Source organism: Protomyctophum bolini (assembly GCF_963924005.1).
Source record: "Protomyctophum bolini genome assembly, chromosome: 3".
Taxonomy (NCBI): Eukaryota; Metazoa; Chordata; class Actinopteri; order Myctophiformes; family Myctophidae; genus Protomyctophum; species Protomyctophum bolini.
The window spans coordinates 17,142,717-17,168,867 of record NC_137864.1 but is presented as its reverse complement, the minus strand read 5'-3'; the positions used below and the strand labels follow the sequence as shown (position 1 = coordinate 17,168,867).

General features: G+C 43.6%; 2 protein-coding genes across 2 annotated transcripts; one reads left to right on the top strand and one right to left on the bottom strand.

The window, feature by feature from the left end:
* Positions 1-12,828: 12,828 nt before the first annotated feature.
* On the bottom strand, positions 12,829-14,070 carry LOC308312324 (dnaJ homolog subfamily A member 2-like; the record flags this gene model as incomplete). The annotated part of the gene is made up of 1 exon (XM_080758925.1): positions 12,829-14,070. One exon carries the CDS (start codon positions 14,068-14,070, stop codon positions 12,829-12,831), a length of 1,242 nt encoding a protein of 413 aa, XP_080615051.1.
* An 8,957-nt stretch (positions 14,071-23,027) lies between these two features.
* Positions 23,028-25,300, top strand: gpr78a (G protein-coupled receptor 78a; the record flags this gene model as incomplete). Its single annotated transcript, XM_080758924.1, has 3 exons — positions 23,028-23,722; positions 24,636-24,749; positions 25,060-25,300. 3 exons carry the CDS (start codon positions 23,028-23,030, stop codon positions 25,298-25,300), a joined length of 1,050 nt encoding a protein of 349 aa, XP_080615050.1.
* Positions 25,301-26,151: the final 851 nt, after the last annotated feature.

Here is a 26,151-nt window from a genome sequence, read left to right as displayed (position 1 = left end):
TTTCTTGTCCTGGTGTTGAAAGAAAATGTATGAGTATTGAAAGAAAATGAAACATAACATACTGGGCGGGAACCCCTTTTGATGTTTTAAACATTATGTGCTATTTTTGAAAAATTGTGAAAATATTTATTTCAGAAAACTGGACGATTTAGAAGATAAAAAAACAATTGAGGTCAGGCCTAAATGGGTTAAAATATGGTTGGATATTAACCCCGAAATGTAGTGTACAGAAAATGTTTTGTTTTGTGTAGTTGAATATGGTCATTCGTTTTCTGTTTTGATCATAGGGGGAGCTGTGGGGATAAAGCAATAGTTCCAGGAAATTAGGTACCAGGAACAACTATGAAAGTACAGGAAGTCAGGCGGTTCCATTTTAGGTATGAAAAAGTGTTTGCCGTGTTTGGTGGTGGTTTGTCAAAGGGACTCTTTTAAGGCCAAAACTAAACCCTAATCAGAAATTGATGAAATACAAAGTAGTTGGGCAAAATGTTTGAGATCTGAAGAAGAAAAGTTAATTTGATCATGGAACATTTCTGAGGGTTTAGCTCTGAATCCATTCAGAGCTTTTGTACAAAGGGCAACCTGCTGTGGCCTCCTGACTTGAAGGTTGTACAAAGGGCAACCTGCTGTGGCCTCCTGACTTGAAGGTTGTACAAAGGGCAACCTGCTGTGGCCTCCTGACTTGAAGGTTGTACAAAGGGCAACCTGCTGTGGCCTCCTGACTTGAAGGTTGTACAAAGGGCAACCTGCTGTGGCCTCCTGACTTGAAGGTTGTACAAAGGGCAACCTGCTGTGGCCTCCTGACTTGAAGGTTGTACAAAGGGCAACCTGTTGTGGCCTCCTGACTTGAAGGTTGTACAAAGGGCAACCTGTTGTGGCCTCCTGACTTGGGTGAGTAATATACCATTTTACACCCCTTTTTGAGCAATGCATTGTCTTTTAATTTGATAACTTTATGGATTACTTGATTTTTGGAAAATAGAAGATCTACAATGTTTGGTTCCATTTCCATTACTTTTGGGATTACATTTTTGATACTTGACATTGAAAGGAATTTACATTGCGGGACTTCTGTGTTTATTCCTACTAACAACAACACTACATGTTTAGGGCAGTGCTGATGACAGGTCCTGCTGTTAGCAAAATCTGTGAGAAACAATTTAATTTATATATTTATTTATTTTTCACTCAACACACCAGCAAATCTCTTTGGAAATAGTCGTGTATTATGTGTCCTTTGGAACCCCGGCGTTTTTGTTTGGTTTTGTGGCTTCTGGTAAAAAAGGGAATTTCTGAATTTGAGTATAGTGTTATAGCGAAGCTGGGTTGCATTACAGTAGGTTTACTGTAACGCGTGTGCGTGTGTGTGCGTGTGTGTGCGTGTGTGTGTGTGTGTGTGTGTGTGTGTGTGTGTGTGTGTGTGTGTGTGTGTGTGTGTGTGTGTGTGTGTGTGTGTGTGTGTGTGTGTGTGTGTGTGTGTGTGTGTGTGTGTGTGTGTGTGTGTGTGTGTGTGTGTGTGTGTGTGTGTGTGTGTGTGTGCGTGCGCACGTGCGTGCTTGTGCATGCATATGAAGGTTTTTCTATGTGTGTGGTTTCTTAAAATGACTTTAGCATGGTTTGATGTTGACACACACACTCTCTGTGCGTGTGTCTCTTGAGTGACTAGTATTCTCCAGTCACTCAGAGGTCCTGTCCTTTATAGAAACAATGTCTTGTTCTGACATCCAAACCTACTGTTTAACACAATTATAGTTATAGTTATGCGCAGTGGTGGCAGCCAAGTCTATGGACTTTTTAAAATGGAGTGCCGTTACCCCCCCCCTCATAAAACATGGTCATCAGTAGCCGCAATTTTTGCAACTCTAGATTTTTTCACAATTGGTTGAATCTAGAGTTGCAATAACCTCCATCGACTTCCTATGCATGGTTTTGGTTTTGCATTGGTTTGTGATCTCCTGGTCTTAAATTACGTTAAACTCACCAACATTGCAGCTGTAGTCCAAGCTTGAATTATCCTCTTTCAATCTGGTGTCGCTTGTTTATCATAAAAGTCCCCCGTAAAGATGTTATGAGCTACTTTCTGTCCAAAATATTCCAAGAGTGACAATATCGAGCCGCCATTTTGATTTTTGCAACGTGCCATAAAACAAGATGTGAGGGGGAGCGCTTGTTTAATAGAATCTTACCTGCGCAGGTAAGACACCCAAAGAAGAGGCCGACGCCCTAGGGAGGGAGGGACGCTATTAAACAAGCACTCCCCCTCACATCTTGTTTTATGGCACGTTGCAAAAATCAAAATGGCGGCTCGATATTGTCACTCTTGGAATATTTTGGACAGAAAGTAGCTCATAACATCTTTACGGGGGACTTTTATGATAAACAAGCGACACCAGATTGAAAGAGGATAATTCAAGCTTGGACTACAGCTGCAATGTTGGTGAGTTTAACGTAATTTAAGACCAGGAGATCACAAACCAATGCAAAACCAAAACCATGCATAGGAAGTCGATGGAGGTTATTGCAACTCTAGATTCAACCAATTTGCAAATTGCGGCTAGGTCATCAGGTGATTATACTATAGTCCTAGGAAGGGGGAAAAAACCGTGTTAAAATTATGTCTTTATGTTGCCACACCCACCAGTTCATTAAGTGTCATTTTCTTTTTAACAATAAGCCTAATTTCCTCAGGACATGTAATGAGTTTATAGACCACGTGTTAATATTTCTAAAACATATGAGATTTTCTTTAGGCTACAGAAAAAGTTAATAATCATAGGCTAGATTAAAAAAATCATAAATGAAACACTCATTGGTAATAAAAGGCAACACATTTATTTTATTTATTTCTATCTAGCGGCCAAACTGTCACTAGTATTTTAAGCCGTGATTCTGAAATTGGCCAGTAGGTGGTGATGTTGGATATCAATACGTTTTCCTGACGTGGCATCTTGAGTTCAATCCTATAGTCTCAGCCTCATAACTAAGAAACATTGATTGATGATTAAAGATTAAAATGCACAAGACCCCAAAACTAAAACTCCTTTTAAAAAGTAGTCACTGTGTCCAAGTAGGCTACTCTGCAGTGCTTTCCAAAGCGCAGGGCAAAGCTTTCTGTTGTTGCACAGATGTTGAATGCTCTCGCTCTGTCTTTTGCTTTTTTCTCTCTTGAAGTATCATAGTTTTCCTCTGTAAATATGTCCTTTTTATAGCCCTCTTTTCCCTCTCCCTTCTCTCTTATCACATTGTAAAAATATCCTCAACGTCATAAATGGGACCAAACCAAAGGGAAAACAAATATTTTGTTCCATTCGTAGGCCTGTATTATAGGCTACTGAGTGACATGAACACTGAACACCCCCCGTATCCCCATATCTCTCCTCAAGGCCAGTGGTTCTCAAAGTGAGGTCAGCTAGGGTTCCCTGAGGCGGTTCTAAATGGACCCATGCAGGCTTGAAACTCTACGCCAGAGTTTCTCAAAGTGTGTCTATACAAAGACAGGGTGCCCTATATAACACCAGTCCAGGGACAGTTCTGCAGAATAATGTGTTCATATTTGGAATGGTAGTGAAAAGTAACAAAGTTATGTAGTGCGTTGGATGAAACAATTATCTGTAGGGCCAGCTTGAAATCCACTGCTCACTTTATAGACGATGCATTATGCAGCCCATACTACAGAATACCTGCCGGCTGCCGGTGCCAGACCGGTGAAAATGTAACCATTGGGGTGGCAAATCTTAAGGTATAATCTTAATCATTGTGCCTCTTGATGTAACAGTTCACAGCCCTGTCCCTCCAGGAGACAGGAGCTATACCTGGTCTTATGGCAACGCTCCATAGCAGGTATAGAGTATAAACAGGTTAGACTTAGAGGCTGATCTTAATCTTATGATTTTATGCACACATAAAAGGGCCCCTGCCCTTTTAACCGTAAAACAACTGCACCTCTCCAGACCATGAATGCAGAATTTAGTATGGTGGAAGAAATGCAAATGCCCTCCCCTCTCCCTTCCATGCCATACCCGAGTATTGCTTTTTTATTGCTCTCCTGATCTTGAACGCAGCATTTTGCGTTGAAAGAATTTGTTTAGAAATCATTGCTGCATCTCCAGTAGCCAACGAGTGCGGGGTCGCGACCGGAAAATGGCAGATCTACAAGCTATTTTCTTCCAAAACCTTCTGAAATGTCAGCCCCGCTGCTTCTGTAACACTCTTTGCACGTCCCTGAGGCTGATGCTGATAACATCACTCCAGATCTTAGAGACAGATGGAGGCTAATAACGTCATATTATACAGGCAGGTTAGAAGCTTGATAACAACCCTTCGTAGAGACAGATAGGTTAGAGGCTGACACTTCATATAGATGAGATAGGTTAGATAATGTATATGATATATATTTGACTGAGCTGCAGCAAACTGGGTGTCTGGTACGCTTAGCAAGACAGATTGGCCTCAATTATAAAGCCTTGTGTTAAACTATGGCATTACAGTAGTCCAGGTCCTTAATAATGGCTTCCATCTGTCTTGGATGTCAACGCGCCTCACATTACTCATCCTGCCTCCAGTGCCTTACCTCATACAGCTACTGAGTGAGCAGCTACCGTATCGTACGTAAGGAAGGTAGACTGTGCAAGACAAAGGGACACATCCCACAAGAAAGAGAGAGCTGGTCTGGAAATGGAAGAGAAGAGAAGTCTAGAAGTGACACAGACGCACCTGAGTGACCTGCATCTATAGCCTATAGTTAAGCAGTACTACTGGACTATAACTACACCTAACTAATTACATTTCTTTCAGTAATTTCATGAAGAAATATCAAAGAGAAAAATCTAAGAAATTCCATTAAATGTAGATTTATTTTTAAAGTAGTGAAAACAGCCGATCTACAAGCTCAGAAAAAGGCGTGAAGCGAGTAAGCGACGCACTGTGTGCTTGTATAGATCTCCTATAGTTTGGGTCCTGGGCAAACATCTAATTTCTCTGCTCTTCACTGGTCTATACAATGAGCCAGCACTCTGTTTTACACACAGAAAAGCCGAGTCTAAGTATAACAACTGCCTCCCATATGTCATTTCTGACAGTGGTGGAGATCGTTTTTGAGGGGCGCTAGGCCGCTATAGCCCCTCCTATGCACAGCTTTGTGTAAGAGAGGGGGAAAAAGTATTGATTTTGCAGAATGACCCATTTCATAATCATTGGATTTTAATTAGTGATGTATTAATTATGTTCATTACTTAAATGTAACAGCTGGCAAAGGTGCATGGCCGGGCCTGATTATATTTACTTGTATTCTGCTGGGTTTGGTATAGCTTTACCTATAATATCATCATTTGTCAGTTAATGCATATTTTTTATTAATATAAAACCTGCAAACTAAAATGTACTTGGTTACTTTGCACCACTAACTTGACAGAATGGAGCGTTCAACTGAGAGGATGGAAAAACCAAAGTACTGTAAATCATTTGATGGTGTGTTTAAGCAATCAGTCATGTTTGCAGTGAGCTGTGTGTGTGTGTGTGTGTGTGTGTGTGTGTGTGTGTGTGTGTGTGTGTGTGTGTGTGTGTGTGTGTGTGTGTGTGTGTGTGTGTGTGTGTGTGTGTGTGTGTGTGTGTGTGTCCATGCAGTGCACAGGAATGTACTGCGCTGTCACGAAAAACCCTAAGAGCCTCTATCAATGCATACACACTGCATTTAAGCAGAGTTGGCACACTTCTTGTTTCATTGGCTGCAGAGTTATGGAAGACTTTATGAGGCCTGGAATTCCATGCATTCCTGTGCGTCTGATGTACGTGTGTCTTTAACTTTTGCTACAGTTTTGCTATACAGTCAGTAGCCCAGTGGCTCCCAAACGTTTTAGCCCCTAAACCCAAAAGAGAAATTAGATGTTTGCCCTGGACCCAAACCAGTGAAAATAGCAGATCTACCAGCTTACCGGTAGGCTATTTTCACAACTTCTTAAACATTCGTGTACATGTATGTAGTACATAACTGCTATGGTGCAATCACAGCGAAGCATAACATGGGTTTAATAGACTAAACCTCTCCACCAACAGTTTTCCTATATGATAAAACATAAAAAAGGCGTTGTTGACGGATTTGGAAGAGATTTTGAAGGTCTGTTTCCAAAAATGAACCAGTAATTTAAAATCCATGATTTTTACATTGGAATGAATGAGCCCGGCTGGAAAGTGTCCAAGTGGGAGTGGGTGAATTGGGTCCCGAACCAGTGTTTGGGAAACAGTGCAGTAGCCTACATCTCTCTCTCTCTCTCTCTCCATTTTCTACTCTGTCATGACTCATGAGAGAAGTCATTCTTGCACTTAATATATCTTTCTTCCGTTCTCAATATTTAATTTGCCTTGTCCACGTTTTTTCTCTAGTGCAATGCAAAATCCCAAGTGTTCTTTTGACAGTGTGAAAAGTAATTAAGACTTAAATAAACACTCAGGGTTTTACAGCATAGATTTTAAGTCCCTTCAAGATTCCAGATGTTTATTGTCACACACATGTAGTACTGTATGCATTGTGAACATAAATAAAAACAGTAAATAAATAATACTAACCCCATCTAAAAGGTTAAAACTAAAAGTTTAAAAGAACTCTGATCAGCATACAAAGACGTAATACCATGGAAAAGTTAATTGTTCATTTTGGCTTGTTAGCGTTCTTACTTACAGCTGGCTATGGACCAGAGCTAACTTACAGCCTGTGGGAGAAAACTTCATGTTTTTCTGCCTGCTTGTGCTGGCTTTGATGCTTTGGTATACCGCGTCCCTGCTGAGGGCAACTATATGAAAAGACTATTATGGGCTGTGTGGGGGCCACTGGGGGGTCCACGTCGTCCACGATGATTCTCAGAGACTTCTTGAGACAGCGCTGGGTGTACAGCTCCACCAAGCAACCCTTTTTCTGTGATCTCATGGCCCCTCCTTGGCTTCCCTGAATCCATCTTTAGCCAGCTCTTTCTGCCTCAAATATCCTGCCGTTCATCATCTCTGAGTATGAACCAGGTATGAACCCATATGGAATCAAGTCCCCTTGTGGAAATATAATATGGTAAAATGTCACGTTTCACAACTAGTTGGCAGAGGTGGTTAAAATGCTTTTGAATTAGCGTGAAGTATTAAAAGTAGCTGGCTAAAAAGGCATTTTTAATGCACTTATTAAAATGGGTTGTTTGTTGAGTGTTAATCTAATCATGAAAGAAATGTTTTTGAAGACAATTCAAACTATTTACATCAAGACAAGATTTTACATGAGACTGAGAGCAATGAACATTTAGTCATTTCTCCCGTCCGTTTGTGTACAACAACTTTGTTCAAGCCAATTCTGTGCAAGTCAATTCTTCTACACAGCAGATAATCATCTCCAACAGCTCTCTCTCTTCCCTCCAGTTCACTTATTATGATATAACGTGCAGTATAAATATACTAATAAGGGCTCATTCTGTCATGTTGTCACATCTGTTCGTCCTCCCACAATTTCCAAATGATTCCGTCATACAATCTGGGACAAGGAAAGGAAGCTCTGATCATGAGCCAGCGGAGAAAGTCAAAACAATTTGTCGCACACATTACCGCAGGGAACTTTGTTCTCCACATTTGACCCATCTCTTGGAGCCAGTGATGCTGAGTGCCAAGCAGGGGTGCATTGGGTCCCATTTTGACAGTCTTTGGTACGACCAGGCCGGGGAACAAACCCCGACCTCCCAGTTTCAGGGCAGACACTCTATAACCACAAGGCCAGGTCTGGTGCAAATGTGAAGCCTCCTCCCCACCTCTGTTTTGTCTTTACAGTCGCACAAATGTGTCCTAATTTACATCTACTATATGCGCCACGTCTCTGCGTGCGTGCGTAAGTGTGTGTACGGTTGTAATGCACATAACTCGAGAACCGTTTGACCCACCGACTTCACATTCGACACGAGTTCCACACCCCCACAGGGAGTGCAGTGCCAGGTATCGAGTCGGTCGGACCCACGGCTCTCCAGAACCACCACAAAAGGCTCTGGTCAGGCTCTGCCAGTGGGCCTAATGAGGCCAACTCCTTTCACCTGTGCAATTTCCAGCCTCTGCCTCAGCCAATTGATGCTCAACCAATCAGGCTCTGCCAGTGGGCCGAATTGATTGCCAAGTACACTTTTCAGTCTTCACACACAGGCACATACACAGATCTCCATGTGGGACACCGGCTGACAGTTAAAACGGGTGTTCCCAAGTTGCATCGTTCCCAAGTAGGCCGGTGGCCGGTGGCCGACTGCGACGGTCACGTACAGGTCTAGTTAAAATAATCAAAGCATATATGGTTTGGTGCTGAGCAGAAATGGGAATTAATAAATAAAATGTATAGATATTTTAAAATACATTTTGGTGAACAGAAATGGCGAACAGATGCCAGCTTCCGTGTTCGTCCCAGACTTTATTATAGCATTAGAAGATTGTGGAATAGTTGTCTGGCTACGCAAGACTATTCATGTTTAGATTGGTTTGGAATTTGGTTTAGGATCACCTGCCTGGAGGGGGTGTCTGATGCAATCAGCTGATGTCCACTCCCAGCTGAGAGCCTGAGGAGGCCACGGGGCAGACCAAGGACCAGATAGGGGGATTATTACATCTCCATGCTGGCCTTGGAACGCCTCAGGATGCCCCAGTTAGAAGTATAGCTCATGTGGACCTGACTCTGCATAAGTGGGTGAAGACGCATGGATAGATGGAAAATCAAGCTCATATTTCCCATTTGCAGTTTCACATAGTGTTGGGTGAATTCTAGAGTCTCTGAGTTGTATTCATATGAGCAAATCGTATTTGCTTCATTGATTATTCATGACTATGTTGTGTAGATCTGTCTTGATCACTACATAGTTTGACTACTAGTAATGCCTAGTCTACACACAGCTTTCCCAGGGTGCTGTTCTTGCATTCTCAACACAGAGCCCGCCAGAACCTGTTGTGCTCCTGTTTGTATCTTGCCTCATATTCATATTCTTTCAGTAAATAACGTCTACTCTTTCAAGAACGTTTCCTTATTGAACTAACCCACAAACACAAGATATTACATGAGTGTGAATCTCAGTTTCAGTCTCTGAAAACTGTGTTAAGTGAACACACAGTTTGCAAAACCATTGATTTAAATCACGTTTAAATAAATCCATCTTTAAGGACTCTGGATGGCAGCAGGAGCGAGGTGAAAAGACTGACCGACATTATCGGTCGCGTATGTCGGTCGGTCATTAATGTGTCGGTCGGTCAAGCTGTCTTGTCCTGACATGATCTGACTATGTTGGGAAATCAGATTAGGTGATGACCAACATCATAGGGGTCCTATTTCTCCTGCTAGACTAGTAGTAGAAATCTATGCCTGAACAGATAGCTGCATATTTGAAGGGGTGGTATCGGTGCACTTAGTGGACAGGGGCCTGTGATTTGCACACACCTGGAACAGGTCCTCTGCATTTACCCATCTTAACTACTGTTTACAGCTCTTGGCTCCTTCTTGAGTGTCTAGTTGCGACGCTATAGGATCAGAGTAGTTTGCTAATCCACTTTGGTTCGTTACATGTATACGCAAAACATCTCTACAAAATAGTGTTGACTTTTACAGCAAATTTCTATTTAGTTTTAGTCCTAGTCTTTTAACCCATTCTAGGACACGAAGCCCCTTTTGTGTTTTAAGCATTGTTATACTTTAGCTATTAAAAAATAGCAGATCTACAAGCTCATAGCTTCATAGCTCATCACTACGAGCTTGTAGATCTGCTATTTTTGAAAATTTGTGAAAATGTGACACAAATCTTTGAATATATCTTCTTTCAGAGCGAACATTTTTAACTCAAGTCTTTGCTTCTGGGGGGTCTCTGAAACTACATATTTCAGATGGGAGTCGGCGGCCAATTGCATATAATTTTTGGGGGTCCTTGACATGAAATAGTAATAATAGAACATTTGGTAGAATCTGTTCTCAGGTCTACAGTAAATGGGTTAAAACTTTATTTATTTTTAGTCATCTGAAATGTTTTAGTTTGGTCTAGTTTTAGTTGACTAAATATCACAATAGCTGATCTACTAGCTCACAACGCGCCTTGTTAGAGCAAGGCGTTATGAGCTTGTAGATCTGGTATTTTCAGAGTGCGACACTCAAACTCAAACTCAACCAAACATAACATTAACATTACTTGTCTTTTAGTTCTACTGGATCTCTCCTCCACTAGTCCCTTCCCTTACATTTTAGTTCTTATCTGTTGACAAAAATGTCAATATCTTAGTCATTATGTCTTAGTTTTAGTCATGTTAGTTAGTTAGTTTCATTTATTGTTCACGTGTGGAAATTTGTCTTCGGTCTCAACAACAGTAAAAAAACAAACAGTTACAACAACAGCAACAACACTTACACAATTATTTTTTCAGTGGCAAATACAAAGTCATCATAGCTTAGTTTTTGTTTTTTTGTCATCATAGCTTTATAGTTTTTATTTAGTTATGATGTAGTTTTCGTCAGTAAGAAAAGGTATAGTCTAAACGTTCTTCATCGTAGTTTTATTCAACCAAATCAACACTGGTGGAACTTCAGCTTAATGTTTACTAGAAGGTAAAGTTGAGGAGGTCATTGTTATGGTTCACGTTTTGTTGAAGCAAACTTTCAAAACTTTCAGAATAATTGGATGTACTTTGTTGAGGTTTTACGCAGAACTCCTGAGGTTTGGATGACAGGCGTGCGCATGTACACACACACACACACACACACACACACACACACACACACACACACACACATCTACGGTCAGATTTCTAGCAACTATGTCTCTCTCTTGCAGCTGAAGTGCTGACTCATGCTTTCTGTTGCGCTCTCACACACAATATATCCTCCTGTCTGTTCTCCTCCAACTCCCCACTCACTCACTACTCTCCTGTTCTTTTGGAGACTTTTAATAGGGGGGGGGGGGGGGTTTGTGTGTGTGTGTGTGTGTGTGTGTGTGTATGTGTGTGTCTCATACTGGTATAGCTGAGCCCTTTAATGAGAAGCAGGCCTGTTGTTCTCAAGACCTCCAGTAATCCTGAGCATAACTAACTGGAAGACATTTGACAGTTATAGTAACAGTTGTCCATGTTAATCATTCATGAATAAATTTTATTTCATGCAGTGGCAGGTCAGATCGGGCAGTCAAACCGTACAGTGGCTTTGTTTGAGCTTGTAGATAAGCTCTTTTTGCTACTTTTAGAAAAACATAATAATAATAATAATAGTTGTTGTTATTGACATTATTGTTCATTTTAAATTCACCTACGGTGTATGACATGCCCGAAATAAAGGGAGGCCTGGTTGGAAGTGGTTACACCCAGTTCCATATGCTGTGCTCTATTTGGATTCCCATCAGAGACTCTCCTCTATGTAATTATAGCTCTACCTCTTCCCTCGTGAGGAGACTCCTATCCTCCTTTCGTGGACGCATCACTCTCCTAGCTGCCAGATGCATGGATTAAAGAGGCTGTATTTCATGATTCAGAATCATGAAAACCCCCTAGTTTGACATGTCACAATTGTCACATGTTAAAGCATGATGAAATTTGCGAAATGTTGCCTTATATTGGTTGTCGGCAGAGCAGGCCTCTCATTCTATTAATGACCAAGTGAATAGAGAAAACACAAAAAAAAGTACGGCATGACAGGTTAATCCTTAACCGTTGAGCTTTTGGCTCCCCGGCTATAATACCTTTGCAGTGTAGGAGTCGTATGCGGTACAGCGGTATCTGGGCCAGACACCTTGGTTCGTCTGAGTGGAGGTGTTCTTGATCCTGAGCCTCTTCTGAAGGTCATATGTCTTGATAGTATATAGTATAGACCTTTTTTAATTTTTAATTAAAATTTTTGTTGTGACTGTTTATTATACAGTTCAATCATCTCAAAAATAATGTAATTTAATACGAATGACCCCTTTAGTTGTCAACAGGTGTCCTCTCTATACTATCCTTTAAATGTTTGAAAATGACCTTTAACCCTGAAAAAGGTAAGTAAAGTGCCTGTAATAATATATATATATTTGTGATCATTAGAATGACTAACATGTACATTTATTGTGAAAGATATCCCCCAAATGTAAGTTATTTTAATAATTATTATAAATGTGCATAACATTTGCATAAAACCTTTATTTTTTTATTTTATTTTTTACATTATTTTTTTTACAAGTCCTAGTACAAAGTAGTAGGACTAGTAGTAATAGTAATAGTAGTAGAAATATATCCGGGTCTTGCAGGGTTAAGGGCTTTATTCAGGTCAGTTCTTAATGACTGCAGGGCACTTTTGATAGCAGGAACACTGAGGTACTGTACGCACACAGTTTGGGAGGCACCACTTTCCATGATGTCCTGCTCTGGATCTATGATGTTTGACACTGAGTTCTTCGGCAAGAAGCTGCATGCGTTCATGTGTGATAGACTAAACACCTTATACAAGATAATCAACAATATTTGCATTTTATACACTAGACTGGTATGTTCCCACGATGAAAGGTAAAAGCTTGGGCTGAGTATGGGGAAGTTGGAGTCTGGTGGAGAGCTTGAATCCTCGGAGAGCGGGGTTACTTTCTTGCTGGATGATTAGTACGGTCCATAAGACACAAACTGGTGGTCGCACATACAGCAGCTCGCTGACTTCATGGGCACAGACTGGAGCTGTACAAAGTGACTTTACGTGTATGAAGTGTGTGTGTCTCTCTCTCTCTCTCCTCACCATGGGAACTGGGAAAGGAGAGAAATGTATGTGTGTGTGTGTGTGTCAAGTCTTGACTGGTGGGAGTATGCAATGGGATTGGACGGGTATGTGTACGAGTCCTTCTACTGCTGTGCGCACTGCACCCCTGGCCCATGGTGGTGACCCTCGTCCTCCTCAGAGCTATCATTGTTGGCCTCTCTCCTGGCCCCCCCACCCGAGCCCGGACCTCTGTCATAATCCTTCAGGTCAACCTCCTCAGCATCTGCAGAGATTACAGGAACCTCAGCACGAGCGGGCAGCAAATCCTCCAGTTCAGCAAGTTTTTCAGGGCTAATCCAGTTGTTGTCGGGGAACTGAACGTCAAACTTGACGAACAGGTCTCCTTTCTCGAAGGGGCTCCTATAGTGAGGCATTCCTTCACCCTTAACCACCCGAATACAGCCCGGCTCTATGACTTTTCCAGGTGGATACTTGAAAAGCAGTTGGCGTCCATCGAGGTGGTTGACTGTTCTCTGGAAGCCACAGAGAGCCTCGAGCAGGCCAATGCGCTGGGTCATGTGAAGGTCATTGCCATCACGACGAAAGTTCTCATGTTCTTTCTCTTGCAGTACCAGGACTATGTCTCCTGGTTCAGTCCCTGGTGCTTGATCAGCCTCCCCAGAGAAGGTGATCTTCTGGCCATGTTTCATACCTTTGTCCACATTCACCTCCAGAAGTTTGATCTCCTTACATACTTTACGACCCTCACACTTCTTACAGCGGTCCTTCTCCTTTATCAACTCGCCCTTTCCGTTGCAGTCTTTGCAGACCGACTGCATCGGTTGATGTATGCCAGGTCCCAACCGTCTGATCTCGATTCTCGTACCGTGTCCTTTGCATGCTACACACTTCTGGACTGCTCCGGCCTTACCTCCCTCACCATTACAGGAACCACACAGGACATCTTTACTGAGCGGCAGTTTGGTGGCTCTGCCAATGTAGAGATCCTCAAGGGAAACCTGCAGAGCGCGCAACTTATCTTCTCCTCTCCTCCTGCCTCCGTTGCGTCCACCTCTTCCCTGCCCCCCCATGAATCCAAACCCAAATCCTCCTCCAAAGATGTGAGAGAAGATGTCGTCCATGCCTGGCCCTCCGCCTCCTCCGTCCCGTAGCCCCTGTTCTCCATAGCGATCGTATAGCTCTTTCTTCTCTGGGTTGGTCAGAACCTCATACGCAAAACTGATCTCCTTAAACTTACCTCCAGCGTTGGGGTTCTTGTCGGGATGATACTCCTTTGCTAACTTGTAGTAGGCCTTTTTTAGCTCATTTTCAGAGGCAGATGGTGAAACTCCGAGGATGTCGTACAGTTTGGTATCGTTCACCATTATGCTGGCCCCTGGCTACCACAAGAAGACCTTCTTCTGCAGAGGGTAGTAGAGTCTTAGTAGAGTTTTGAAGGGGTATGTATCCTGTACCCTGTGTCCCGAGTATTGTGTCCTGGCAGTAGATTCTGGAGATTTAAGACCGTGAGACACCCGAGTGCATTGGTTGGCATCTGTTAGATTAGGGGCGCAATGCTCCTGTTATACTATTCAGGTTATCCTGCTGTCAGAGTGATGTGTTGACACTTCTATGTATGGGGATCCAGCCCATGATGTCAGTGAGGGTCCGCTCCATATACAGAGATCCATGTGATGTTGGTAATGTTGAGGTTGTAGTGCCAACTTGGCAGGTAACTATGGTAATCTGGCAAATCATCAAGGTGAGGCGAGAGCATTTCTAAAGGTGCGTTCAGACTTGGATGGTCAGAGCGGCGCGATCACTTACAAACTCAATGCAAAGACGATCACATACAAACTCAATGCAAAGACGATCACATACAAACTCAATGCAAAGACGGGAATTGCGCAAACGGGCGCGGCACAAACGGGACGAACCAAATTTATATCTGAACGCAGCTTTGCAGACATTACATTTTATTAATTCAAAAAAGAAATGGCATAGTGCCGCTTTAAAGCGAAAAGAAAGTGGTAACAAACTGCACAAAATTACATTAACTTTGTGTATAGTTGTGTCACAGTCTGACCGAGGGGGTCCTACAGTGGTGTAAAGTAGTGTTTTTTGATGACGGAGATTTCGTCTCTTGTTTGTACGTCTGACTTGGTTGAGTTTCCCTTTGGGATTTTGACCCCTTCAGCTTGTCCACAGTTTCGATTTGTTTTCACTCACAGCATACACACTGTTTGTGCCTTATTTTTTGGCACACCGTTTAGGAACCAAAGAATATATAAATAAAGTATAATTTGTGCTATACATCATGTACAATGGGTGTCACCAGCCACGTCGAGTCTGTGGGGGCTATGGGGCTATAGCCCCCATGAAGAATTAAATAGCCCCTTTTAGCCCCCATGAGGATTTTCGTGGACATTTTATATTAACATTACAGATTTTCTGGGAATTATTGACACTCTGTGACTCTGTCAATTCCGCCGGCTGTTCAGAGGTGTTAAAAGTACTCAAATGCTAATCGGGTTTCTTTTGTTTTCACCTAGCCAGGTATTATATGCCTACAGTACAGTGCCCATAGGCGGCGGGTGTGTAAGGCAGCAACACTGACACATTCAGCGGAGTGACTGCTGTCTCTGTGCCGTCTGTGAAGAGCTGTGTATAGGCTAATTCATTGGTAAAAGTATGCTAAATAACTCAATTTTAGACCATTTGGGAAATAAATAAATCCGCGGCGGCGGCCTCGCTTCGCTCGGCCGCGATAGTCCCCCCCAACGCAATTCTGTAGCCTACCCAAAGTACCAGTGAAAACATCAACTTATTTTTTTCCACGGGGGGGGGGGGGGGGGGGGGGGGGGGGGGCTGCGGGGAGGCGGGGCTGCGGGTAGCCCCCATGAGGATCATCAGAACTATTCGGTTCTGGGTGTCACGCCAGTCAAGAACAGACCCAGTCTAGGACGTGCAGAGAGTGTTTGAGAGGCAGGGGCTGAAATCTCGTAAGAGGGCACCTTTGAACAAAAATAGCAGATCTACAAGCTCACAACGCGTCGCAGCTTGTAGATCAGCTATTTTCGAGGCGCAACCCAGCACTCTTTAGCTAGTGGAGATGCAGTGTACGACATGGATTTCAAAACAAATTTGTTCAACGCAAAATGGTGCGTTCAAATTCAGGAGACTTCGGGGAAAAAGCTCCAGGTTCCAGGGGGTCCCCAATAGCAGTCGGTCCTTGGAGTGGTTCCTGGGGGTCCCCAGTAGCAAAATCACTTCGTCCACTTTAACCCTATATACATCGACTACTTAAATAGCGCATCTTGTGATCTAGTCGTCGAAGACGACTAGATCAGCTATTTCCACAAAATCTGAGAGAAAAAGAGAGAAGAAGAAAATAATAAATAAATATACACAAATCTTGTAGTGGCTTCCGTGGCTCGCTAATATTTTCAGATCAGGTCTGTGCGGCCAAATAATACACATGACTCGACATGTATGATGTCATTTATATAATATATAGCAATGTTCACACACCCATCATCGCAATGCTTTCAGTCTCTCATGCTGCGAACACGTGACTCGCTGCAGAGAGAGAGGGGGTGGGTAGGGGGGGACTGGGGGAGAGAGAGAGAGAGAGAGAGAGAGAGAGAGAGGTGCAAGTGTCTGGACATGTGAACGTCTGTGCGAGTTAGTGTTGCTGTGCAGATGCGTCGCAGCTTCAAAGACCTATTTATACACCCAGACTCCCACGCTGTACTGTAGACACACGTACGCACCGACGCACGCAAGCATGTGCTTGCTTGCTTTAACCACTTGAACCCCAGTATCCACATTCTGCTCTTTTTGGCATTCTGGCCAAAAAAACGACAAAGGCAGATCTACAAGCTCACAACGCATCACCATGCATGCATATTGTGAGCTTGTGGATCTGCGACCACGACCACTGTCTGTCACTCTGACTCACGATGATACGCCCATATATAGGCATGTAGTGGAGATGTGGTTGTTTAGACCAGTGGTTCTCAACCTGCGGGCCAGGACCCCCAGGGGGGTCCCCAGATGATTTCTGGGGGGTCCCCAGATGACCGTGAAGTGGCAATTCAAGGAGCTTTAACACATTATTTTATATTATTTTGTTGTGAGGAAATTATGAAAAACTTTAAAGCAAAGCAATACTATCTCATCAAAGTTGGTATTGTGGCTTTATATACTGTCAATTACTTGCACCCTCACAAAAAACATGCAGTAATCCTGGTCTCTAAACTGCCTGGCCAGCCGGGGTGCCTGATGGAGGGGAAAGGATCATGGTCAGAATAACGTGTTCCTTCCACACGCTACGTCCGGCCGGGGAAACTCCCCCCTATCAGGTGAAAAGAGCAGCTTGGACTCCTCATGCATAGAAGGATGCATGAGGTCAGTCCGCTGCCCCCCCCAGGTTGGCAGAGGAAGTGTAGCGCCCAGGATTACATTAGATAATTGACACTGGGTTGCAAAAATGGGTTGCAAAACTCTCTGTAAAGCCCTTTGGATTACAGCGCTATAAAAATGCACCATTTTGATTTATTGTTAGCGAAGATTTTTGGTGTTGACTTTAAAAAGGTACAGAGCCAATTCGGGTCCAATTTAATCTAGACCCAGCTCAATGGTGGAGAGTTGGTAACCAAATGGACCCTTATAGGTCCATTTGGTTTCATTCTACACTCAAGTTGAATTGTTTGCATTACTTAATTTACAAGAATTCTACACTATTAGAGACTGTAGAAGAATTGCTATTTTGATCAACTCTTGCTTGTTATCTTTCCTATTGCTATACCACAGCAATACAGCATGGAATTGTGGACAAAATATTCCCAAGTTTTGAGTCTGAGAGGCTAAATCGTGGTCCGTGCAAGGTTCAAATGCCGAATAAATAATGGACCTTGATATGGAAAGGCCTGAAAACCACAGGTCTTCTTCTAGAGGGTTTAAGTGTCACCAATTGTAATTTTTGAACAATGGATGCTGTAACTAAATGGACGGGCCGATGGATTCACATGGCACGCATGTTATATGCATGTACTGTATGTACAGTATGTAAGTATGTATGATGGATTGATGGGACCAAACAATGGGCGATACAAACGGAGTGACCTTGGAAGGACAACGAAAGGGGAATAGAACTAGAGGGGAAATAAAAAGAGGAAAGCGCTGTAAGTAATTGAGGTGATAACCTCCATACTGTATGTCATACGCACGCACACACGCACACACACAGTTGTACAGTCAGCGCCCAGAGGCTCTGGGGAAGCCGGACCCTATATGCATGGCCTGCTAACGGGACTTCTTAAGTGCTTGTGCCGTCAGCAGTGTTCCGCCTGCCCTGCTTGCGTAACGTGCATGCATGCTCTCAGTGTACTGGGACAGCATGGAGGCCACGTGAACACTGAGCTTGCCTCTGGATGGGTGAACCCTCTAAACACCGTACCGTGCATGGCGCTTCACAAACAGGGGGGCGGGATACCGTTTGTGGGTCGCGGACACATTTCCATGGGTCACGACTTGAGTAAAAATCCCATTATTTATTTTCCTACATTTGATATATATAATATATTTTTCAAAAGATATAGGCTATGGTTGTTTTTTTTCATGAAGAAAATTTTAATATTTTTTTAAACAAACTATAAGAATCTATCTATAAGAAATCCATGAATAAAAAAACATTTAAGAAAAAAGTGTTGCCGTAGGTCGCATTTTCTATGAAAACCTGCATCTCCCGTCAGTTAGTCAACCACGCCATATATGGTCATGCCTCGTGACGTCACGCCTCCATATATGATATCCATCACCCAGGCGGATGCACGCACGCATCACACATTCTAATTTTAAAACCATAAGCCTTATTTTTGAGGGGCGCTAGCCCCTCCTATACACAGGTTTAATGTTTGTCTTTAGTTCAATGTTTGTTTTGTAAACGCATTGACAATGAAGGGAAAATTTATGTCATGTGTCATTTACGTCATATTGTCTCTTTATTAACGTTAATGGCGTTTAATGTTTGTGTTTGCACCGTTTGTTTTACATCACCATTACATCACCTAATCAACATGAGTTAGACTTTAATATATTAGCGCCCCTCACTTCACACGGGTGTGATTTTCTTTTTTAAATGGGGCCGGCCGGCTTAGGTGGTTAATTCATAAAATATTTTGGTAAGTATAGGTCCCAAGAGCCCATTCCTTGAAATGCAGTAGAGTCGAAAGTACAATATTTCTGTAAAAAATAAGGCAATGGTAAATGTACTCAGTTAATGCCCTCAACCCCCAACCCAGAGGTTGTTCCTTTATGGATATGGAGTCGTTAACTCACCTGGGATAGCACATAATGTTTAGTGGATGATAACTGAGGAGGTCATCTGCTGGACATATAGGGCTCCATTTTCGTCACAGCTAAACCCCTTATCCCTAAACTTACTTACTTTTACTATTTTGCTAAACATTTTTGAATATATAGTTGAAAGGGCCAGTCGACAAGCTTACGTGTCAATGTAGATTGGCTAGTTGAACTATTCAAAAATGTTTTTCAAAATGGTAAAAAAAAAAAGAAAGAAGAAAAGGCAAAGAACTTTAGGGAAGTTTAGGGGTTTAGCGGTGATGAAAATGGAGCCCATATATTGTAGAACAGAGTGTTAATATGAATGTCCAAGAAGCAGACAGTTAATGATTGAATGTGAACAAAGCTTAAGGGAACAGTGCAGACGTATCAACATCTGCCTGGTGAATTTAAAACAACGGCGCACACAAAGGGGAAGAGTAGGATTCCCACAAAGGAGGCGACAAAAATCCAACACAAAAAACAGATGAGGAGCTCGGGAGACAATGCAAAAATATTTTTACTGCCTTTAAATACCGGTATGCGTGTGTGTGTGTGCGTGCGTGTGTGTGTTTGTGCGTGCGCGCGCATATGCGTACAGTATGTGTTAATTAACATGTATGCAATATTACATTGCCCACACTCAATTGCCGCTGGGTCCATTCTGTCAGTTCCCGTTGAAGTGAACTAGCAGAAGCCTTGCTGCTGTTCCAGCCAGCTGGGCTGTTCAGCAGACATGCCGACCTGCCGATCAACCCGACATCAAGGCAGACAGCCTGACAGGCAGACAGCCCAGTGTTCCCAAACAGACAGCCTGACAGGCAGACAGCCCAGTGTTCCCAAACAGACAGTCTGTCAGACACAGCTCTGGCCATGAGCCATGCAGTCAAACTGTCAATCAGCCAGCTTAACACACATCAGTCTGTATCAAGAGACTAAACAGACACAGAAGCAGAGAGAGGAATTAAGAGGACTAAAACAATTTGGAAACACCTGCATCTGCAATAATTCTGTGATTTATTCCTTGGATTTGAAATAATGAAGTGAATTGCGTATACGCATGGCCCCGGAAGTATAGCAAGAGTTATTCTTTGTGCATAGAGCCTATATTGATCTTAGCCATGATTGTAGGTCTGCTTTAAACTTTAATGTGGACTTTAGAACATTCAGGGCTGTTAGGTATAGCATTGACATTTTTTAATCTAATCTAAAGACCCACCGTTTCTCTACTGCTTTTAGCTCAGTCTCAGGTTAATGATTGGCCTTGTCGATATATGTTCTATGTTTGGCAAAGTGCACCGAAAAATTATATTACTGTACATGTTTTAATCTATTTTAATACCCCCTTTAGTGTTTTAATGAGATGTTTTTGTTCTCTTTACCTTTGCCACTCTGTTTTGATTAGTATTAGTTGAGTCACCGGACTGCAAGCAGATAGCCTAACACCTCAACTCTGTATCATGTCACAGTCAATCTGAGTATGTTATTTGAGAAACATGCAAGAAGATAAGTAAATATGCATATGAAAGATGCAAGAAAATAAACGATTATCAGTGTGAGAATGACCGTCTTATAGCGGTTGGAATGTGCAGTACAGAGGCCTTCAGAAGGGTTTAACCTGAAGGTGTATTTATTCATCGCCATGCAAAGAGTGACACAAACTGAACTCTACAGCACTGTTGACATGGTGGTGTTTGACTGGGACAGCCCTTTACACCCCAGCTGACATAATGAGCTTGAACTTAAGTGGTGCAAACATTTCATTACACAGAGCTTTGTGTGTCACTAATGAAGAGCTTTGTGTGTCACTAATGAATTGCATTTTTATAGCGCTTTTCCAAGTGCTCAAAGCGCTTTACAATGGTTCATTCATATACATTGGGAGGTGAAGCGGCGAACAGTCGACACCAGCGTCCTCACTTCCCACATTCACACACCAATGGTGGCGAGCTAGCACCGACCAACTCATTGGAGACAATGTAGGGTTCAGTGTCTTGACCAAGGACACTTCGACATGTGGACAGGAGGAGCCGGGATTCGAACCGCCAACCCATGGATTATTGGACGACCTGCTTTACCTCCTGAGCCACAGCCGCCCGTCTCTGGCTTGAGAAGGGAAAATACACACACACACACATCATTTGGGTCGTGATGGCGATTGGCTGACATTTAACCTCAAATTCAGTTTCATGCATGCATATTGTCCCAAACACTTTCAACATGGCTTCATCTGGCATCCCTAGTTTGGGAATGTCATTATAGGCGAACATTTTCAAACATTTTCTCTATTCGCCCCCAAACAAATATCTGAAATGAAAAGAAGTGAATCTACAAGCTCTCGATGTGTGCATGGCAATGCGTCACACATGCGTCACACATTAAAGGAAATGTAGGCGAGGTTCAAAGAATTCTGAGACGCTCCGGAGATGCAGTGTTGCTATGGCGATGGGGGATTATCTCTCTCTCTCTCTAGCTCTCTGTCTCTGTCTCTCTGTCTCTCTCTCTCTCCCTCGTGCGTGCTGCACTACCTGATGGTTGGGGGGTGAGGAGGAGGGGCTTAAGCCAAATGTGTGTTGATGTCTCTCTCTCTCTCTCTCTTTCTCGCTGCACAACCTGATGGTTGGAAATGAGGGGGGGGGGGGGGCTTAAGCCAAATGTGTCACTCTGATCAGCAGCTCACTGTTCTTTGACACTGCATGTTTCCTGGAGGAAATGGGAGAGCCAACACAGAGAGGAATTCTCCCCTCTCTACACCTCACCCCCCTCTCACTCTATACTCTATACTCTACACACACACACACACACACACACACACACACACACACCTCTCTGCCAGTGCTCCATCTCCTCTAACCCCCACAACAGGTCATCAGGAGGGTGAAATATCAAAATGAACACTCACACGTCTTACATCAATGGTTCTCAAAGTGGCCCTTGAGGGAGTTCCAGGGGGTCCCCAGCTAAATGATATTTTGGAACCAAGTGGACCCTCATGGGTTTGTAAAGTGCGGGTCCATTTGGTTCCATTTATACACTCTCAGTTAAATTAACATTGATTTTACGATATAAATTAGGGTTCCATGAGAAATGCCATTAAATAGGCGTCCGTAGCCTATTGCATATCAAACTTGAGTAATGAAAATGGTTAAGAATCACTGCTAGAGCCATAAAACAGCTTCTCTTATGGGGGTCCCTGGCATATATTTTGTAACGGGGGTCCAGCGGGCTAATTAGTGTCAATGTGGGGGTCCTTGGCATGACAAGGTTTGAGAACCACTGCCTTAAAAGTATTCTATATATAATGTTGTATGATGATATAGATACATAGGACAGGTGCACATGTTCAGTTATCACTCTCTTCCATATATGAACATATAGGCTATATGCATGCTGGCTGGCCTCAGTTGGCTGATTGTTCCTCAAAACAGTCACATGAGCCAGCTGTGGAACGCACGTGCGGCGTGTGCTGCACGGTGTACTGTACAGCACGAGGAGAGAGGGGCTGCCTATAGTGCGCATGACCGCTGGAGTATAGGCGCACAGTGCTGGAGGAGTACCAGAATGTATTAGTATTTCCACAACTATCTCGTTAGTTCGGGGTACAACAACAGTGTAGCCTATAAACGCGGGAGAAGAACAATATAAAGTACATATCTAGCATGGGAATTTATTTGCGGTGTACATAGATGTGATGGGAGTTTAAATAGCCGGAGATATTAGTTAATATAGGCTATACTTTTGCACGACAAGATGAGCGTTGCTTTTCCATTTCAGCACTGGACAGCTCTCTCTTCATTCTTCTCCTGCTGAAAGCCAAGTTGGTGTTCTTATTCTTATAAAGTGACAGCTGAAGGAATTCAAGGAGTTTGGGACGATGACAACTCGTTAACACCGCTTTTTGGGGACCTTTCCCGTGGCGCGTAATCTGCGTGCAGCCGCGTGACCACCATGGCGGAATCTCAACTTTGTTAAAAAACTACCAGATTTTTCCCAAGACATGAACGTACCCGAAATCCTCCTGGGAGCGTTCATCGTCGTGGTCGCCGTGGTGTCGTTGTTATCCAACGTGTCAGTGCTGCTATGTTTCACCCAGAGCGCCGAGATCCGATCCCACGTGCCCGGAATCTTCGTCCTGAACCTGTCCTTCTCCAACATCCTCCTCACGGTCATAAACATGCCGGCCACGTTCCTCGGGGTCGCCATGGAGGAGGGCGATAACAATCCCTTCTCGGACGCTTTCTGCCAGGGTGTCAGCTTCGCGGAGACCTTCCTCAGCACCAACGCCATGCTGAGCATGGCCGCGCTCAGCATCGACAGGTGGATAGCCATGGTCTTCCCCCTGAGCTACTGCAGCAAGATGCGCTACCGGGACGCCTTTCTCATGGTGGCATACTGCCTGCTGCATTCCCTGACCTTTTCTCTGGCAGAGGTTTCCATGGCGTGGGGAGGCTACAGCCGCACGTATGCCTCGTGCACCGTTCACCTGGACGGAGAAGGGGGAGAGGGAGGAGGAGGTGAGAGGTGGCGCTTTGCCGTGTTCACGCTGATGCTCCACTCCACGAGCTTTGCGCTTTGCCTCCTGGTCATGTGCGTGGCTTACCTGAAGGTGCTGAGAGTGGCCAGGTTCCACTGCAAGAGGATAGACGTGATCACAGTGCAGACACTGCTGGTCTTGGTCGATATACACCCGAGGTATGCTGATGTGCTGGACATGCACCTGTCTGTCTTTGTCAAGTCTTATAGCCTAAATGTGGTTGTGGTTCCCAAACTTTTATATACTAGCCTGTGACCCAAACTAAATATCAGATCTAAAAGCGCCTTGAAGCCATAATGTGTTTTCACTAATTATGTAAAACAAAAATTCCCTTTTTTTGTCTTTTACATTTTCTCCCTTTTCCCATCCGTTTTCACTATAATTCGTAACCATTATACATTTTTATTCATACTTAAATTTGTTTGTTTGTTTTTAAAATGTATATAAAGTATTACAATGGTTTTAAATATTCTCTCTCTCTCTCTGTCTGTCTCTCTCTCCCCCCTCTGTCAATTTTCAATTCAATTACAAGAAGCTTTATTGGTGGGATATCCGTGGATATGCACGGCTTGGAATATCCGTGGATATGCTCCTGAGGAGGAGGATTCTAAAAACTATACTTATAAATCCTAAAGCCTTGTTTATACTTCACTGTGCAACGGTCCTATGCTGTAAAATAGCAGATATGCAAACTCACAGTACATCTCATTCAAGACTCTGAACTTTCAGATCTGCCATTTTTGCTATCCAAATGCATGGTTAAATGGGTCCTAAGAGATGCAGAAATGAACTAGGTTAATTAATTAACTATAGGTGGAGACCTGTGCCCAGGTATCCACCAGGAGGATTGGAGAGTGTGTGATATTTGGCAAAATGTTTAGGAGTAATTTAAACACGTTTGTTTGGGTGTGTGTGTGTGACGTTTACATTGCCACAGCAAAAGTGGAACAAAACAATGTAGATAAAACGATGTATATGTACAAATAAATATTGAATATAAATATGAATCAAATAAAGCTTGTGCTGTCTCTCTCTCTCTCTCTCTCTGTACCCTCCCTCTCTCTCTCTCAGTGTGAAAGAGAGATGCTTGGTGGAACAGAAGCAGAGGAGGCAGCGTGCCACCAAGAAAGTCTGCGTCTTCATCGGATCCTTCATCCTGTGTTTTTCACCCTATACACTAACAAGGTAACATCTTCACCCTCTGCTTTTCACTAGGGATGTCCCGATAAATTTTTTCGATCCCGATGTACCACAAAACTCCACATGCCCCGACGTTTTATTTACCTGTCATAGTGTTAACCCCTTACCCCTGTGTCGGATCGGTGGTTAGACTGGCATATTCGCCGATACCGATATGACCAAATAAGGGCCGATCCGATACTTTCCCCATACCGATACAGTATCGGGACGTCTCTACTTTTCACACTACACACTAACAAGGTAACATCTTCATCTTAGCACTATACTAATGACTTCTCGTCTTGTATTCCCCCAGGTTGGTGGAGCTTCTGCCGCATCACGTGCACATCCACCGCTACTGGGGAATCGCCACCAAGTGTGTGTTCTACGCCAAGGCGGCCAGCGACCCGTTCGTCTACTCCCTGCTCCGGCAGCCGTACTGGAACGTCCTCACGGGCGTCACCAACAAGATCCTGCGAAGGGACTCGTGCTCCAGCACCACGAGCACGTTCGACACCGCCGCGGACGACACCGGCATCGTTGCCAGAATGGCCTGATTTAATCATGGACATGGGTTTAGTTTCCGGTAGTAGCTCAGTCGGTATAGCGCTGCACTCGCCTTTCGAACCGCACGGTCACGGGTTCGAACGCGGGGCAACGCCACGTCGGCGTGTGTATGAGGAGCATGGCTTGATGTCGTACTGGGAGTTGATGGTAGGTGTCGCGCTCCACCTCAGCATCTCCCAGAGGTCTAGCGCACCCTGGCTAATACCAACAATAAGCCGCTCTGACTTACTTACTTACTTATAGACATAAAAGGGTAGAAGCCTCCTTCGTCTCTGGGGCATGTGTGTCTCTTGCAGGCAACATGGAGGTAGGCCGGTAGGCCAATCAGACAGGCAATGTAGACATTTGTCTACATTGCCTATTATAGCTCCAAGTATATAGCTCCCTTGGATTGAAGTCCCGGAAAAGACGCGCTGTGATTGGTCAGTAGTCACTTGAGTGGCATCGAACGCAGCGTGCCTTCTGCACTTCCGCTTGAATTTCACCTATATATGCTGGAGACATCCATCCATCCATCTTCAAGCGCTTATCCGTAGTCGGGTCGTGGGGGCAACGGCTCCATCAGAGTGCTCCAGACTTCAATCTCCAGAGCAACATCGGTGACTTCCTCCTGGGGGATCCGGAGACGTTCTAAGGCCAGTGAGTCGATGTATGAACCAATGAACTGCAGCGGCCAATGAGGCATCTAGTTTTCTTTATATACATGTATATATATGGGCCTGATGATGCATAACATGAGCATGATGCACAAGCGCATATGTCCTTATAGGACATATGTCCTATAACTACTGTATTAAGTTATATTATTATAGTAAACGGACACTGACTTTTACTGTATAGA